Source organism: Tachyglossus aculeatus, chromosome 21 (genome assembly GCF_015852505.1).
Source record: "Tachyglossus aculeatus isolate mTacAcu1 chromosome 21, mTacAcu1.pri, whole genome shotgun sequence".
NCBI classification, from domain to species: domain Eukaryota; kingdom Metazoa; phylum Chordata; class Mammalia; order Monotremata; family Tachyglossidae; genus Tachyglossus; species Tachyglossus aculeatus.
In genome coordinates this window covers 32,479,175-32,498,072 of record NC_052086.1, presented here as the reverse complement: position 1 = coordinate 32,498,072, position 18,898 = coordinate 32,479,175, and the positions used below count along the sequence as shown (strand labels likewise).

General features: G+C 42.1%; 1 protein-coding gene across 1 annotated transcript in view; it reads right to left on the bottom strand.

The window, feature by feature from the left end:
- ADGRD1 (adhesion G protein-coupled receptor D1) overlaps nt 1-18,898 on the bottom strand; it is a 398,243-nt gene that overhangs the window by 302,950 nt on the left and 76,395 nt on the right. The window contains exons 12-13 of the mRNA XM_038763906.1: nt 18,342-18,417; nt 10,562-10,703 (exon numbers count right to left, since the gene is read on the bottom strand). Coding sequence (XP_038619834.1) covers nt 10,562-10,703; nt 18,342-18,417 — 218 coding nt within the window. The remainder of the gene's footprint in view (nt 1-10,561; nt 10,704-18,341; nt 18,418-18,898) is intronic.

The following is an 18,898-nucleotide window of genomic DNA, read 5'->3' as shown; positions in this document are numbered from 1 at the left end:
TTGAGGAGCTGGGATTAGAACGCATGGCCTTCTGATTCCCAGGCATGTGTTCAGCCTGATTTGCAGCTGTTGTGTCTGGCGTCTACTATACCTATGACCCAAACACCTATCCATCTGCATTCTCCATTTTCAGTACCTAATCTCCCTCCTCTGGAGCTGTCCTCACTGAATTCCATGGCTTGCATGGGACACCCATGTTTCCAAAGACCTAGGAAGCGGGTGTAAAGTCCCTGGGGCAAGCAGGGAATCCAGAAATTCCCTCTGGGAGAAGCAATCTAGGTTTGGACCAACTCGGTGCATTTCTGCAAATGGGGTTTATTCATTCAATTGTATTTATTGAGCGCTTACTGTGTGCAGAGCACTGTACTAAGCACTTGGGAAGTACAAGTTGGCAACATTTAGAGACGGTCCCTACCCAACAGCGGGCTCACAGTCTAGAAGGGGGAGACAGACGACAAAACAAAACATATTAACAAAATAAAATAAACAGAATAAATATGTACAAGTAAAATAGAGTAATAAATAAGTACAAACATATATACATATATACAGTGCTGTGGGGAGGGGAAGGAGGGGGCTCAGTCTGGGAAGGCCTCCTGGAGGAGGTGAGCTCTCAGTAGGGCTTTGAAGGGAGGAAGAGAGCTAGTTTGGCGGATGTGTGGCAGGAGGGCATTCCAGGCCGGGGTCGACGGCGGGACAGGCAAGAACAAGGCACAGTGAGGAGATTAGCGGCAGAGGAGCGGAGGGTGCAGGCTGGGCTGTAGAAGGAGAGAAGAGAGGTGAGGTAGGAGGGGGCGAGGTGATGGACAGCCTTGAAGCCCAGGGTGAGAAGTTTCTGCCTGATGTGCAGATTGATTGGTAGCCACTGGAGATTTTTGAGGAAGGGAGTAACATGCCCAGAGCGTTTCTGCACAAAGACGATCCGGACAGCGGTGTGAAGTATGGATTGAAGTGGGGAGAGACAGGAGGATGGGAGATCGTGACACGAAGCTGCATGCCTGGCAAAATGCACCGAACATCACACTTTCCTCCGTGTCTGCTATTTTTGAGTTCCATCAATGACCACCCTAAGGGCAAGTACGTGAGATGATAGCATGAGAGAAATATGCAAAGTTGGAATGACAACAGGCTGGGCCAGCCAATAACTGTTAATATTTTCACTTTTGTCCTCATTTTTCAAGAAGTTCGTTATTGGAGCTGTTTGAATCCATAACCTTCCTGCTCCCACAAGAAGCATGAGTTACAGAACTCATCTTCAGCAGAACCTCCACAGTTTTCAGACCTGGTTATTTGTCTTAATAACCTGAAACATTTGGCTGTTTTTCCACTCATAAGAGCCCTCACATTAATCATCCGCTTGTATCCTCAGGACATCCCTGGGAGGTAGAGCTTTATGAAAAAAGTGCAAAGAAATGACTGGTGTGCACAAGGGGAAGGGAAAGGAGCAGTTTGTCAGGGTTTATTGAGATTTTTCCAAATCATTAAAGCCATGATCCCGCTCCTGTGAAGATCTGAGAAGATGGATTCTGTGGAGTTCTCCCTAAGAGTTATGGGAGTCAGACAGTACAAGAAAGCAGCTCTCTCTCATAATACCCTGAGCAGGATGTCTAGAAGAGATCAATCAATCAATCACAAATGATTAGTACAGTAAGTGCTCAATCAATGGTATTTATTGAACACTTACTGTTTGTAGAGCACTAAACTAAGCACCTGAGATGATTCAATACAAAGAAGCAGCATAGCTCAGTGGAAACAGCACCGTCTTTGGAGTCAGAGGCGATGGGTTCAAATTCCAGCTCCGCCAAGTGTCAGCTGTGTGACTTCAGGCAAGTCACGTCACTTCTCTGTGCCTCAGTTACCTCTTCTGTAAAATGGGGATGATGACTGTGAGCCCCCCGTGGGACAACCTGATCACCTTGTAAGCTCCCCAGCGCTTAGAACAGTGCTTTTCACATAGTAAGTGCTTAATAAATGCTATCATCATCATTATTATTATTATTATAAAGAATTGGTACATGTTCCCAGCCTACAAGGTGTGTACAGTCCAGAGGGGGAGACGGACATTAAAACAAATTAAGGAGATGGACATGAGTGCTGTGGAGCTGAGGGTGGGTGAATAAAGGGTACAAACCTAAATTGGGTCACCTCTAGGGAGCTGGCTTTTCTGGGACCTCTTCCCAGAGGGAAGCAACATGGCTCAGTGGAAAGAGCACGGGCTTTGGAGTCAGAGGTCATGGGTTCGAATCCCGGCTCCACCACATGTCTGCTGTGTGACCTTGGGCAAGTCACTTCAGTTCTCTGGGCCTCAGTTCCCTCATCTGTAAAATGGGGTGAAGACTGTAAGCCCCATGTGGGACAATTGGATTACCTTGTATCTACCCCAGCGCTTAGAACAGTTCTTGGCACACAGTAAGCGCTTAACAAATACTAACATTATTATTATTATTCCCCCCCGCCCCGTTCAGTGGTATTCATTGAGTGCTTTCCGGGTACAGGGCCTCGTACTAAATGCTTGGGAGAGAGTTTACAGTCCAGAAGGGGAGAATAGCAAACATGAGTAAATTTGGAGACACATTACAGAATATTATGTTTTTTAAGTAAATTAACCCAAGATTTTGCTGTATATTCATATATTTATAAATGTTTACATAATATATAGATAGATACATCATCTTGGTGCATAGAAAGCAAGTACATATGTATATTTATGTGCTCGTGAAAATCAAGGTTTTTGCCAAAGTATAGTCTCTCACCAATAATTACAATAATTGCAGTATTTGTTAAGTGCTTCCTCTGACTCCAGCACTATGCTAAGCCCTCGGGTAGATTCAGTATAATTAGATCAGAGTCCCTACCCAGCAGGAGTTCAGAGTCTGAGGAGAAACAGGTTTCAAATCCCCATTTTACAGATGACGAAACTGAACTGTGGAGAAATTAGGTAGTTTTCTCACAGCAGGCAAGTGGCACAACCAAAATTAGAGCAAGGACCCCTGACTTCCAGTCCTGTGTTTTTCCCATTTTTAGTTAAATTATTCCCTTTCTTTTATGTACACCCATAACTTTGTAAGCTTTTGTACACACAGAAATGCTTTTACATATTTAAACATTCGTGCATTTAAGCATAACCTCCTGACAACACCCTCCCAACACACAAACACACACACACTTAGTCATCCTGACAACACCCTCACACAGATACACTTGCTCAGTCATCCACTTACACAGTCACACGTCTAAAATTAGTCTCCCTGGGATTGAGGTGGTTTTTTTTTCCTTTTAATGGTATTTTTTAAGCGCTTACTATGTACCAGGCACTGTATTATGTGCTGGGGTAGATACAAGTTAATCAAGTTGGACACAGTCCCTGTCCCACACAGGGCTCACAGTCTTAATCCCCATTTTACAGATGAGGTAACTGAAGCCCAGTGATTGCCCAAGGTCACACAGAGGACAAGGGGTGGAGCCGGTCCTTCTGACTCCCAAGCTTATGCTCTATCCACCAGGCCAGACTGCTTGCTAAACCAAGGTGGTAGAGGAGAACAAATTCCTTAAAATTCCTGGAATTTAGTGCTGCTGCTATAGCCCAGGAGCTTGTGCCAGTTTGGGAGGGGATCTGAGAGGGGCAGGGTACCCTTTCAATCCTAAACCAGCATGGCTCATGGCACCATGGTGTCAGGGGAGGGCTGTGGGGAGGTGAGATGAGTGAGAATTGAAAGGACTGAGGTGTTCCCTGCACACAGGGATGTGGTCTTTCTTGGCTAAATTGTAGCTTGACTGTTTTCAGTATCCTCTCTACTGCAGCCGAGTGGGCATATGCACAGGGAAAGGGTACACCACCTAGAATCATAGATCCTCTAGACCATAAGCTCCCCTCTCAGGATCAATCAATCAATCAATTGTATTTATTGAGCGCTTACTGTGTGCAGAGCACTGGACTAAGCGCTTGGGAAGTACAAGTTGGCAACATCTAGAGACAGTCCCTACCCAACTGTGTGCTCACAGTCTTAAAGGGGGAGACAGAGAACAAAACCAAACATACTAACAAAATAAAATAAATAGAATAGATATGTACAAGTAAAATAAATAGAGTAATAAATATGTCCAGACATATATGCATATATACAGGTGCTGTGGGGAAGGGAAGGAGGTAAGATGAGGGGGGTGGAGAGGGGGACGAAGGGGAGAGGAAGGAAAGGGCTCAGGATGGCACCTGGAGAGTTTCCAGTACTCTACCAGTCTCGGCAACTGTAGAGAGAGTGAAGCAGAGGCATATCCATTCCATTTCTAGCTTGGGCAGTGACTAGTGAGTGGGAGGCAGTCGGCTACAAGTCAAAACTCACTTGTGCTAGGCATCACTTAACTTCTCTGAGCCTCGGTTACCTCATCTGTAAAATGGGGATTAAGACTGTGAGCCCCACGTGGGACAACCTGATCACTTTGTATCCCCCCAAGCGCTTAGAACAGTGCTTTGCACATAGTAAGCGCTTAACAAATGCCAACATTATTATTATTATTATTATTATCAGCGGCATGGGAGAGCCGCTTAAGCGCTTAGTACAGTGCTCTGCACACAGTAAATGCTCAATAAATACGACTGAATGAATGAATGAAAGAGTCAAGGGTGAAGACTCAATTATAATAATAATAATGATGGCATTTGTTAAGCGCTTACTATGTTCAAAGCACTCTTCTAAGCATTGTGATAGATACAAAGTCAGCAGATTGTCCCATGTGGGGCTCACAGTCTTAATCCCCATTTTACAGATGAGGTAACTGAGGCACAGAGAAGTGAAGTGACTTGCCCAAAATCACACAGCAGACATGTGGCGGAGCCGGGATTAGAACCCATGACCTCTGACTCCCAAGCCCGGACTCTTTCCATTGAGCCACAAGTTTACTGTGTGGAAGGAAGCAATGATAAACTACTTCTGTAATTTTACCAAGAAAACTAATGCGTACACTACTAGAATGATTACACATGGAGAGCGGGACATTCATTCATTCAATCGTATTTATTGAGCGCTTACTGTGTGCAGAGCACTGTACTAAGCACTTGGGAAGTACAAGTTGGCAACATATAGAGATGGTCCCTACCCAACAGTGGGACATTCTGGGAGAGATGTGTCCATGGAGTTGCCAAGGGTCAGAGACCACTCAACGACATAAGACAAGACTCTAAGCTCACTGTTGGCAAGGAAGATGCCTGTAATACTGTCATATTCTACTCTCCCAAGAGCCGAGTACAGTGCTCTGCATGCAGTAAGCGCTCAATAAAGATGATGGAATGATATATCGACATGAAACTGAATCGTTCTGTATATGTCTATAGTGAAGCTTGAATGGAATATCAATTGAAGAAACAGAACCAGATCTATAACACACTACCTACATGAACAGAATGTTGAAATGGTGAGATGAGGAGGCTCATTTTTTGTTCTCAGTAGAAGACTGTTTCATCATAGTGGCATCAAAGGATCAATCAATCAATCAATCCTATTTAAGCACTTTGTACTTCCCAAGCGCTTAGTACAGTGCTCCGCACACAGTAAGCGCTCAATAAATACGATTGATTGATTGATTAAGCACTTACTATGTGCAGAGCACAGTACTAAGCACTTGGGAGAATACAGTACAACAATTCCCTGCCCATAATAAGCTTACAGTCTAGAAATGCTTGAAGGAGCACTTAATTCAGTGTTAAGAACACAGTAAGTGTTCAATAAATACTTCTGATTAAAATGCTCTGCATGCAGTTGGCTTTCAGTAGATAATAGTATCAAGTAAAATAGTATCAAGTAAAAAACTCCTCACTATTGGCTTCAAAACAATCCATCACCTTGCTCCCTCTTACCTCACCTTCCTTCTCTCCTTCTACATCCCAGCCCACACACACCACTTCTCTGCTGCTAACCTTCTCACTATGCCTCATTCTCACATGTCCTGCCGTTGACCCCTGGTCCACGTCCTACCTCTAGCATGGAATGCCCTCCCTCCTCAAATCGAGCAAACTAGCAAACTTCCCCCCTTCAAAGCCCTACTGAAAGCTCACCTCCTCCAGGAGGCCTTCCCGGACTAAGCCCCCCATTTCTTCTGCTCCCCCTGCCCTCCCCATCACCCCCACTCGCCCCCTCTGCTCTACCCCCCTCCCCACTCCACAGTCCTTGTGTATATATGTACATGTTTATAATTCTATTTATTTTATTAATGATGTGTATATATCTATAATTTTATTTACTTATATTGATGCTATTGATGCCTGTATACTTGTTTTGATGTCTGTCTCCCCCATTCTAGACTGTGAGCTTGTTGTGGGCATGGATTGTCTCTCTTTGTTGCTGAACTGTACTTTCCAAGAGCTTAGTACAGTGCTCTGCACACAGTAAGCACTCAATAAATATGATTGAATGAATGAATAGTAATATAATAATTATGATATTTGATAAAGGCTTATTGTGTACCAAGCATTATACAAAGTACTGGCATGGATTCAAGACAGGGACTGTATTTAGTCTGATTAACTTCTACCTACCCAAGTGTTTACAACAGTACTTTACAGTGTTATATTAAGCATTTAACAAATACCATAAAAATAACCAAAAAAAAGATATTCAGGTTGGACACAGTCCCTGTCCCACACGGGGTTAACAGTCCAAGTAGGAGGGTATAGGATTTAATCCCCATTTGACAGATGAGGGAATTTAGGCACAGAGAAGTTAAGTAACTTACCCAAGGTCACACAACAAGCAAATTATTTGGGATTTACTTCTCCAATCAATCAATCAACGATATTTATTCGGCTCTTACTATGTGCAGAGCACTGTTCTAAGTATTTAGGCAAGTAAAACATAACAAAATTAGTACATTTCCTGCCCATCTTACAGTCTGACTTCTAATGCCCTTGGACATCTCTAGGTTGGTTACAATTGTGTCCTTTGATCCAGACTTGTGTGACTTAAAGACTGTTCCCTTCTCAGAATGCTTCGTCGCCTGTCTAATTTTCTTCCTTTGCTTCTGGGAGCCATAACTCTCGCTCTTTGCAGTCCCAGAACCACTGCCACAGTTTACAATTCTTGCCCTTTCCCCCAACATCTGATTTCCAATTCTTCCTGCATCTGGTTAGCAGTTGGGCTTTTCAAAATCAGTGACTTGCAATAAAAACACCATCAGTGGCAAAGCACGGTGAATAAAAGAGAGTGCTTGGCTATTGAAGTTCATACCACGCCCAAAATAAAATAATTCCACAAGGATTTTGTCTAGCTAGACTACTAATGAAATACTTTTTTCCCCCTCAACTGCTGATGTGACCATCATATTTAATTTTGTTTAGGGGAAGTTTGACCGGGCTTTGGTCACTGCCTTTGATGCCTTTTGTTCTCTAATAGATAAAAGCCCAGAGAGAAGTCATTTAGGTCACTGCTCAAGAGTATCAAAATCCTTTCACTAAGTCTCCTTGGACCTCTGGAGGACAGTGTGTTTCTCTAATTATATTGGCACTCCTCTGCCTCCCATTTCTTTCTCAGACTGTGAGATTGGACTGCAAGTCATTTAGATTATGAGCCCCAGATTGTGAGACAGGAATCACCCCTATTTTGATTACCTCTGTATCTATCCCAGTGCTTAGTACAGTGTTTGACAATTAATAAACTCCAAACAAATACCATAATTGTTATTCTACAGCCCGGATCCAACTGAATCTCTTTTAAGTGCCTCTTCAGAAAATGCCCCATGTTCTACCTAAATGGCCTTGAGCCTGTAATTGGGGAAATCCTCTGTTCTGGATTTCCCCTTCGGTCTGGAAGAGGCAGGCAGTTATTTTCCTCACTTTCCTGGGGAGTGTTCAACCTCAAATTCCCAAAAGTATGTTTCCACTAGCTTTAAAAAGAACCCCTCCCTCCTTTCATATACTCTTGATTACAGGCTTGAAATATTGCAATACAGTGCTATAATTTACTCGGTGGATGAGACACTGAAATTTCGAGACTACAGACTCCTACTAAAATTTCTCAAATACAATGCTACACACCAAGCAGCACATTAATCCTTTCAGGTCAGCAATTCTGGGTAGCCAATATGCCAACAAAGAATTTCACACTCTTAGAATTTCACACTATTTATTTATTTTACTTGTACATATCTATTCTATTTATTTCATTTTGTTAGTATGTTTGGTTTTGTTCTCTGTCTCCCCCTTTTAGACTGTGAGCCCACTGTTGGGTAGGGACCGTCTCTATATGTTGCCAACTTGTACTTCCCAAGCGCTTAGTACAGTGCTCTGCACACAGTAAGAGCTCAATAAATACGATTGATTGATTGATTGATTAAATGCCAAGGAAGCCGATCCTTGTATGAGAGAGTGTAATAGACAGGAGGCATATTTAAGAGCCACTATCCCAAGCAAAAGAACTTTGGAAAGTTGTAATTACCGGCCCCTGCCGTGCCACACCTCTGATCTCTCCAACTCTGAATTACCAATCAATTATGTTTATTGAGCATTCACTGTGTGCAGAGCACTGTACTAAGCACTTAGAAGAATACAATATAACAATATAATGGACACATTCTCTAGACTGTGAGCTCGTTGTGGACAGGGAATGTGTCGGTTTGTTTTTGTACTGTACTCTTCCAAGCGCTTAGTATAGTGCTTTGCACACAGTAAGCACTCAATAAATATGACTGAAAGAATGAATTCCCTCCCCAGTGAGTTTACATCAAAGCCTCCTAACCTGCTACCTCACCTCCCAAAATCGTTCTCTGCCTTTACTGAAATCACTGATCTCTCATTCCTCTCCACCCGTCAAATGTATTTACTGAGTGCTTACTGTGTGCAGAGCACTGTACTAAGCACTTGCAAGAGTACAATACAATATAGCAGACACATTCCCTGTCCACAACAAGTGTACAGTTTAGAGGGGGAGACAGACATTAATATAAATCAATAAATTACAGATATGTACATATTTGCAGTGGGGCTGAAGGAGGGGTGAATAAAGAGAGCAAATCAGGGTGACACAAAAGGGAATGGGAGAAGGGGAAATGAGGGCTAAGTTATTATGCCCTAAGTTATTATGACTCTATTGGGTTCCCTCTCCCTACATGTAAAGTCTTAAATTCTCAACAAATAATAATAATAATAATAATGGTATTTGTTAAGTGCTTACTATGTGCCAAGCACTGTTCTAAGGTCTGGGGGAGATACAAGGTTAACAGGTTGTCTGGCATGGGGCTCACAGTCTTAATCCCCATTTTCCAGATGAGGCACAGAGAAGTGCAGGTTGTCCCACACAGGGTTCACAGTCTTAATCCCCATTTTACAGATGGAGTAACTGAGACACGGAGAAGTTAAGTGACTTGCCCAAAGTCACACAGCTGATAAGTGAGGGAGCTGGGACTAGAACCCACGACCTCCGACTCCCAAGCCCATGCTCTAACCATGGAGCCACGCTGCTTCTCTGTCATGATATGCCATGAAATTACCGGACATTAAGGCATGTGGTAACAGTGCCTTATCGGTAACAGCCAGGGGATGGTTCTTCTGAAAACTGGGCTGCTCAGTAGTAAATGGCGCATGAATGACCACCCTTCTCAATGCCACACCTACCCCCTTGTCCCTTGATTGCTCATTTGCTTATCATCCCCATTAAATGATAATCTCTTCGAGGGCCAGGACCGTGTCTTTGACTTTGATTTCTACTCCCAAGCATCCAGCCCAGTGCTGAACCCAAAGTGAATCGTGAATGACTGACCAATGACGGTTTGCACAACCCATTGTACAAATGGTTCTTTTCATATCTATTTTTTTTTTTGCATTTGTTTTTCATCACTGCAAACAACTCAGAAACTCTGGGACACTAACTTCCTAAAGCTTAGCACCTGCCCAAGGTGCCATGCAAGCATTTCATTACAATTAAAACATTTTTATATTCAGTCACATTAATACGCATGTACACGCAGAAAAAATTTATGACATTTTACTGAATGAATCAGGCTGGAGAAGGCTGCTGATAGAGAATAACTCCAAACACCCACCTAACCACTATTTTGGTCCTCTGTTCTCACGGAGAAATGCAATGTAAAAACAAGGAATGAGCGTATTATGACATTTTGATGAACACCCTATTATTCAAAGCTTTCTTAACTATGGCAGTGGCTCATTACAAGTGTTAAGTTTGTTCTTCCCACTAAAAACAAATTGCTTTTCCTTGCCACCTGCAATGTAACAGGATCACTGTGAAGGAACCACGCATTTCCTGCTCAGCCTATTTCATAGTTCTTCTAACATCTGTGGGATTTAAATGAACACACTAAAAAGTCTGCATCCATTTTATGTTGTCTTTTCCAAATGATGGTGACAATTTGAGATCAAAGACCACGCCAATCAAATGAGTTCTATTTTTGTCGCAGTTCCAATTTGTAATGTTGCCTGACTAGGAACTCCTGGGAAAGTGTTAATTTTCCCAGTCTCCTGCACAGTCTGAGAAACTTTCAACCAGTTCACGGAGGCACCAACCACATCGATCAAAATAAAAAGTATGACTACTTGGAGCATTTCCTTTACACTTACCAATTTATGCGTGAGATGGATGGTAATAAGAGGAGAGCCGGATAAATTCGGAGACAAGTTTGGTGGAGGTTCTACTTTCAGGGAAATCAGGTAACTGGTTACAGACATCCAGTAGTCTTTGTAATGCACTGCCTCGGCAATCCTGCAAAATAAATAATAATAATTATAATTGTGGTATTTGTTGAACTCAATATGTGCTAAGCACTCACTGTATTAAGCGCTGAGGTAGATACAAGATATTTAAGTCCCACATGGGGCTCACAGTCTAAGTTGGAGGGTGAACAGGTATTCATTCATTCATTCATTGAATCATATTTATTGAGTGCTTACTGTGTGCAGAGCACTGTACTAAGCGCTTGGGAAGTACAAGTTGGCAACATATAGACACGGTCCCTACCCAACAGCGGGCTCACAGGCTAGAAGCAGCATGACTCAGTGGAAAGAGCATGGGCTTTGAAGCCAGAGATCATAGGTTCAAATCCCGACTCTGCCACGTCTGCTGTGTGACCTTGGGTAAGTCACTAAACTTCTCTGAGCCTCAATTCCCTCATCTGTAAAATGGGGATTAAGACTGTGAGCCCCACATGGGACAACCTCATTACCTTGTTTCCCCTCCCCAGCGCTTAGAACAGTGCTTTGCACATAATAAGCGCTTAACAAATGCCATAATTATTATTATTATTTCATTATTAGAAGGGGGAGACAGACAACAAAGGATTCCCACTTTGCAGAAGGAGGAACTGAGGCACAGAGAAGTGACTTGCCCTAGGTCACGCAGCAGGCAAGTGGCAGAGACGGGATTAGAACCCAAGTCATGACACCCAGGCCTCTAGGCCACACTGCAACTCATGCAAAACAGTTACAGACTGAGAGAAAGGGCATGCAGCCAGAGCCTCTGTTTCTAATTTAGGACTGAATCTAGGGACATATGAATATCAGCAATGCAGTAACTGGATCCCATCACCCAGCAAAAGATTCTTTCACTGATGGTGAAAATGAACCATCTGTAGGAAGGGTGTGAGGGTTGCCCTTCTTGACATGCATCCTGCTGTTTAGGGATTTTAATATCCCCACTTATGCCAGCTTTCCCAGTAGTAGTTCATTTTGAACCACTCTTCTACAAATAATACTGATAATAATAATAATTGTGGTATTAAGCACTTGCTAAGTCTCCAGCGTGGAGCTAAGCACTGGCACAAAGACACTACAATCAAATCTGACACAATCCCTATCACACATAGAATTCACAATCTAAAAGTGAAGAATCCGTATCCATGCCAAATGGAAAAAGACTACTTTTCTCTTTAATGAATCTGATTGTTGGGTTGCTTTTTCTGATAACTTTGTAGATTGTTAATACAAATAGGGAATTCTAACTAGGAAGAGGTTTTGTAGTAAATTTTGTTGCAAGGTTATACAGTGAAACATCACACTAACCATCTCAAGTAAAAATTCATTACACAAAACCCCAGATGAAAGCCCACGGTATTGGAGAGCACACATCTGTCCCTACTAAACTTGTAATGATTTTCATATATTACAATGAAAAAGAGCTAGGCAAAAAAACTCTCAGGTGGTTCCTTAGAGTTGTAAATATGAAACGATCAAAATTCTGCAAAGAAAAATGCCCTTTCATCCGTTACTCTATGATGTCAAGAAGATGTTTTCTATAAGTGAAAATTAGAAGTCCAAAACAAACTACCTTAAGTAAAATATTCAATCAATAATAATTTCTGTTCTAAATACTGGGGTAAATGCAAGTTAATCAGGTTGGACACTGTCTCTGTCCCACATGGGGCTCACAGTCTTAATCTCCATTTTACAGATGAGGCCACTGAGGCACAGACAATTGAAGTGACTTGCCCAAGGTCACACAGCAGGCATGTGGCTGATTCAGGTTTAGAACCCAGGTCCTTCTGATTCCCAGGACCATACTCTATCCACTAAGCCAAGCTGCTTCTGTATTATTATATTGTGAGAAGCAGCATGACCTACTGGAAAGAATACTATGCGTTAAGCATATACTGTCCAAAGATTCTCACTCTCTTGGGATCCTTGAAATTACATTTCCAGACTGTTCAACTAATAATGAGTATTATTATTGTTAATATTCATCCCAGTATATATAAATTAATCAGGTCGGACACAGTCCCTGTCCTATATGAGGTTCGTGGTCTAAGTAGAAACCATAGAGGAAACTGAAGCACAGAGAAGTTGTGATTTGCACTTAGATCTGTGACCTTTGAGCATTTCATATTCACCCCACCCTCAGCCTCTCAGCACTTAGGTATATATCTGAAAGTTATATATTATAACTTATGTATGTATATTAATATCTGTTTCTCCCTCTAGACTGTAGGCTCATTGTGAACAGGGAACATGTCTGCTAATTCTGCTCTATTTTACTCTCCCAAGGGCTTAGTACAGTACATGGTAAGTGCTCAATAATAATAATAATAATAATGATGGCATTTATTAAGCGCTTACTATGTGCAAAGCACTGTTCTAAGCGCTCGATTGATAGAGAAGCAGCGTGGATTAGTGGAAAGAGCAAGGGCTTGGGAGTCAGAGGTCATGGGTTCTAATCCCAGCTCTGCCACTTATCAGCTGTGTGACTTTGGGCAAATCACTTAACTTCCTTGGGCCTCAGTTACCTCATCTGTAAAATGGAGGTTAAGACTGTGAGCCCCACATGGGACAACCTGATTACCTTGTATCTACCCCAACACTTAGAACAGTGCTTGGCACATAGTAAGCACTAAACAAATGCCATCATTATTATTATTATTATTATTATTGTAGACTGATCTGCCCAAAGTCACACAACAGGCAACTGGCTGAGTTGGGATTAGAACACAGGTCTTCTGATTCCCAGGTCCATGCTCTTTCCACTAGGCCAGGAGCACTCCCTCTGAACAGAGCACTGTACTAAGCACTTGGGAGAGACAGAGATATACTAGAGATAGTAGACATGATACCTGCCCTCAAGGAGCTTACCATCTGGGAGTAGACAGACATTGAAATAAAATACAATAAGGGACAAGAACTGCAGGGCTACCTGAATTACATTGTTCCAAGCAAGTCAACTGCTTCATTATTTTTACAGTAAAATTAAATCTATTTTAAAAACTACTCTAAGCTCTGAAAAGAACTCTACTAAGGAGCAAGATCGCTCAAAGGAAATGAAAAAAGAAAACATGACACCAGTAAAATACCCCTAAGGATATTGCAATACAAAACTGCATTGAAGTATTTATAGAGTTCATTATGGTAAAAAAAAACTTCACCTTCTGAAGTGCTTTTGAGTTTTAGGGACATCAGAATTAATAAGCAGGGTGACATTGCAATGCACTGTGGCTGTCATGCTTTTATAAATCCACCAAGTTAAAAGATATTTTTAGCTCAGTAGAACTGACATTTAATGTGAATTCTTTTATAAAATGAGGTGATTTGGTTTGTCGTAATCATGAACATCATGGTCTCTCTGTTAATGCTGCAGACCTCAGTGAAAGATGAATATTAACAATAATAATACTCATTATTAGTTGAACAGTCTGGAAATGTAATTCCAAGGATCCCAAGAGAGTGAGAATCTTTGGACAGTGGAAATGCGTGTGGAGGGGTCGATCCTCTTGAAAGGTATTTATTTGATTTCTCAAGGAGCATTGGGAAGGCTGTAGAAATAGAATACACTTCCTGATAATAAACAAGCTTACTTGATAATAAACAACCTTACCATTGGCTTTAACCTCCTACCTAACCTCACTGATCTACTGCAATGCAAACCACACACACTTTCTCTAATGCCAACCTACCATCTGTTCTTCAATTTCGCCGCCAACCCTCACCCTTGTTCTCCCTCAGGCCTGGAATTCCCTCCCTCTCTGATAGCCGACAGTCCACCACTCTCCTCACCTTCAAAATCCTTCTAAAATCACATCTCCTCCAAAGGATCTTGCCAGATTAAGCCTTTTATTTCCCCATCCACCCTCCCTTCTGTCTCAGCTACACACTTGGCTGTGTACCCCTTGAGCACTTTGCTACAACTCCAGTCCCTCAGCATTTCTACTCACGTAAATATTCTTATATTCAACTATTTTCCCTATCCATAATCTATTTTAAGGTCTTTTTCATCCTATAGATTGCAGACTCTGTGGGTGGGGATCTGTGGATAAATCACAGGATCTACCAACTCTGTTGTACTTTACTTTTCCAAACACTGGGTTCAGTGATCTGCACAGAATAGGCATTCAATAAATGTCATTGACTGATTTGTGGTTTTGACAAAAGTGTTCCCGTGTGTGCCACTCTTCTAAAAAAAATGTGACGATAAAACACAGAACGAATACAGTCATGGAACTGCAGGAATGTTCTCAAACACTTCTTCAAGAAAAGTGAACAATGACAAGCCAGAGTTTTTGCAAATAAAATGTTTCACTTGGCCAATTTAGAAACGGTCTCTCTCCTCTCTGTCTCTTTCACTCTCCCTCTCAGCCTCCTCCTCTGCCCACTTCTCCTCCCTCTCTTTAAATGTTCTTATACCTTGGCCCTTACCTCTGTGCCAGGGCTTCTTTCCAAAAATGATGATAAATTAAGTTTCCAGACTGAGAGTTAAAAGAACACCTCTGACATGAGCACAGGCATAGGAGCCAGATTTTCATATTGAGTGTGTTGGAGAGAAGGGACCAGGATTTTAGTAGGTATGAGGCATTGGAAGGGATAGGCTTCCAGGAGCTAATAGGCTAGAAACCCACTATTTTGGATTGTTTCAATCCTAATTGGAAATTCTAAGGTCTTGACAGAGACAGGGGTGGGGGGGGTGGGGGGGGGGGGGTTCAATCAAACTTGTCCGGGGGAGGATATTTCTCTTCATTCACCCATGAGGCGGGCACCTATGAGCATAGTATAGGATGGGGTTTTCACTTTCTGTCCTTGGATTGAGAGATTATTTCATTAGCTTTGTTACCACTACCCCCCACAACTGCTCCCCATCCTCTCAGTAAAGCACTTTTTTGGGGGCAATTTCCATGAAGCATTTTAGAAACTAGATCCCTCAGTCCTAGACAGAGCTGCCCCTGCCAGGAAGGATGAAAGAAGAAAATGAAGTGCTTCAGCTAAATGAATGACTGTGATTCTAGCATTTGCCAGGAAAGTACCCAGCAGTGAGATTGATGGCTAAGATCCTCATCCTCCTGATCTTTGCTCTGGGCATGTTTCCCCATGCCTCAGAATTGACTGATGGTTGCCCAGCATCAAGTAGAAACTCCTCATCCTGGCCTTTAAGGCAATTAATTAATAAGGCACTCTCTCCCTTATACTGATCCTCACTCCTCTCCCACTACATCCCAGCTCATAAACATGGCATCTCTGATGCCAAACTACTCAATGGGCCTTTTTCTTCTCTGTCTTGCCATGGGCTCCTAGCTCTTGCCTTTCCTTGTGCCTGGGACTCCCTTTCCCTTCACATCCAACAAGCCACTGCATTCCCCTTCTCCAAAGCCCTTCTAAAATCACACCTTCTCTTGGTCTTCCCTTACTAATCTCCCATCTCCTCATTCTATTTTCCATTCGATTGCCACTTCAACACTTTCATATTACCTATGCCCTGAAGTCTCCACCCTCTAATCACTTAGCACTGTGGAAAGGAGGGGATGGGTCAAGTACCTAGCTTTAAACTCTGTCACTTTACCGTATCTATAATTTATTTTAGTGTCTGTCTTCCCAGCTAGATTGTAAACTCCCTGAGAGCAGGGATTGTGTCTACCAATCCTATTGTACTCTCCTAAGCCCTTAGTATAGTACTCTGCAAAAAGTAAAAGCTCTATAAATACTATGGAATGATTTAGTTTCTCAAGTTCCAAATAATGTTCTCACTCTAGTTCTTCAGAGTACAGTCAGTCCATGAGAAGGGAGAGTGAATGAAGAGCTGTCTGAGAAAATGATGATTTTAGGTTTCAGGAATGTATTCGCTCAGTTTCTAAAATTAATCTTTTGATACTCCTGCACCAAGATGTCAAAATAGCAGGCATCCTCTCACTGAATGAGGCTAAACCATTGGTGTTTACCTTAATAAGCAATTTGGAACACCCTAGATGCCATTTCCACATATCTAAAGCATACCTTCCATTTCTTCATATTAGCAAGAAATGTTACAGGCCAGTGGCAGCCCTTCTCACCCTTTCATCTATCTCATGTTGATCTCTTCTTTCAGGAGGGGTCCAGATCCAAGCATGTATATAAAAATTGGGATGAAGGATGAATAATTTAGGGTGATTCTATTTTTGCTTTGTTGCAGGAAGAAGTGGTCCTAATTTGATTTCCTCTACAGACACTTAAATTCAGCAATAAATTATTCAGACTTGCTCGTAAGCAAAACATAATGATTTACACATAAGGCCTTGCAAATGTTAAGAGGAGTTGGATCTGAGCAGGTTCCCGTGTGAATATTCATTTCTCCTTCGCCTCTATCAGTAATGTCTTTGACACTAATAAATGCACAAAAATAAGGCCATCAGTGTCCTCATCAATTAATATTTGATCATTCACTGGAACAAGCACTACAGTAGGCCTTTAGATTCAGTTAAGTGTCACAAAGTTTCAGCGATAAGAGAATGGATTTGCTATCTAATGACCCTTGTAATAAAAATGAAGAGGCCACGCTGGCATTTCTAAGTATAAAATGAACCATCATTTGGAATTTAAAAGATGACCTGCACCAGACCAAGAAAAGCATTACTTGACTATGCTATTTTGAGAGAGGTTGGAGTCAAAAATTGGAAGAAATAGAACGGGATGGAGAATCAAAGAAGGATGTTGCATAGGATGGAGAAGAATAGATATCTTCAGTTGGTTTTTATGGCACTTGTTAAGTGCTTACTGTGTATCAAGCATTGTTCTAAGTGCTGGGGTAGATACAATTTAATCAGGTCAGTCACAGTGCTTGTCCTGGGGATCACAGTCTAAGAAGGAGCATAGCATAGCGGATAGAGCACAGGCCTGGGAATCAGAAGGTCATGGGTTCTGATCCTGGCTCTGCTACTTGTCTGCTATATGACCTTAGGCAAGTCACTTCACTTCTCCGTGCTTCAGTTCCCTCATCTGTAAAATGGGGATTGAGACTGTGAGCCCCACGTGGGACAGGGACTGTGTCCAACCTGACTTGCTTGTATCCACCCCAGCACTTAGTACAGTGCCTGGCAAATAGTAAGCGCTTAACAAATGCCATAATTATTATCATTAGGAGGAAAAGCAAGTATTGCATGCCCATTTTACAGTTGAGGAATCTGTGACAGAAAGAAAAAGACTTATCAAAAGTCACCCAGCAGGCTAGTGGTGGAGTCATAATTAGAACCCAGGTCCTCAGACTCCCAGGCTTGTGTTTTCTCCACTAGACCATGCTACTTCCTTCAGGGCTCTTAGTCCCAGGGGTCAAGAAGACGCCAAAGCAACAGATTTTATAGATTAAATTCCCTCTAGAGATAAGCTCCTTGTGGGTAGGAGACCTCATTAACAACTCTGTTGTATTTTACTTTCCCATGCACTTAGTACAGCACTCTGCACAGAGTAAGTGCTCAAAAATTACCATGGAATGATTGAGTGTATGGGTCACGATATAAGCAAAGAGAAAGGAGATAGATAAAAGTTACTGAAGGAAATATTACCAGTTGCAACTAGAGCTTTATTTTCCTTAAATTGTTTCTCTGTTATTTATTTTTCTAATGTGTATGCGAGCCAGTGGGTTGCTGATGAAGGGAAAATGCCCTTTTAGTAAAAGACTTACTTTGTGCTTGTCGGTCTGATATTGTTGAAGTAATAGTGCACCCTGTGGTAGAGAAGGCCAATAATGGTTGTCCAAGCTGTGAGGAGGGAAAAGTTGGCAGAGAGGTTAACCTTTGAAGAAACTCCCAGGAGAAATCTACATCTCTCATTACAACTGGACGATACTGTACTTGTTCATTCAAATGCCCAACTTTCCAGAGCTTCACGCACCATTCAGATAACAGATAATAATAATAATGGTGGCATTTGTAGTGCTTCTTTTAGACTGTGAGCCCACTGTTGGGTAGGGACTGTCTCTATATGTTGCCAATTTGTACTTCCCAAGCACTTAGTACAGTGCTCTGCACACTGTAAGCACTCAATAAATATGATTAATGATGATGCTTCCTATGTGCAAAGCACTGTTCTAAGAGCTGGGGAGGATACAAGGTGATCAGGTTGTCTCACGTGGAGCTCCTAGTCTTAATCCCCCTTTTACAGATGAGGTAACTGAGGTACAGAGAAGTTAAGTGACTTGTCCAAAGTCACACAAGTGGCGGAGCCAGGATTTGAACCCAT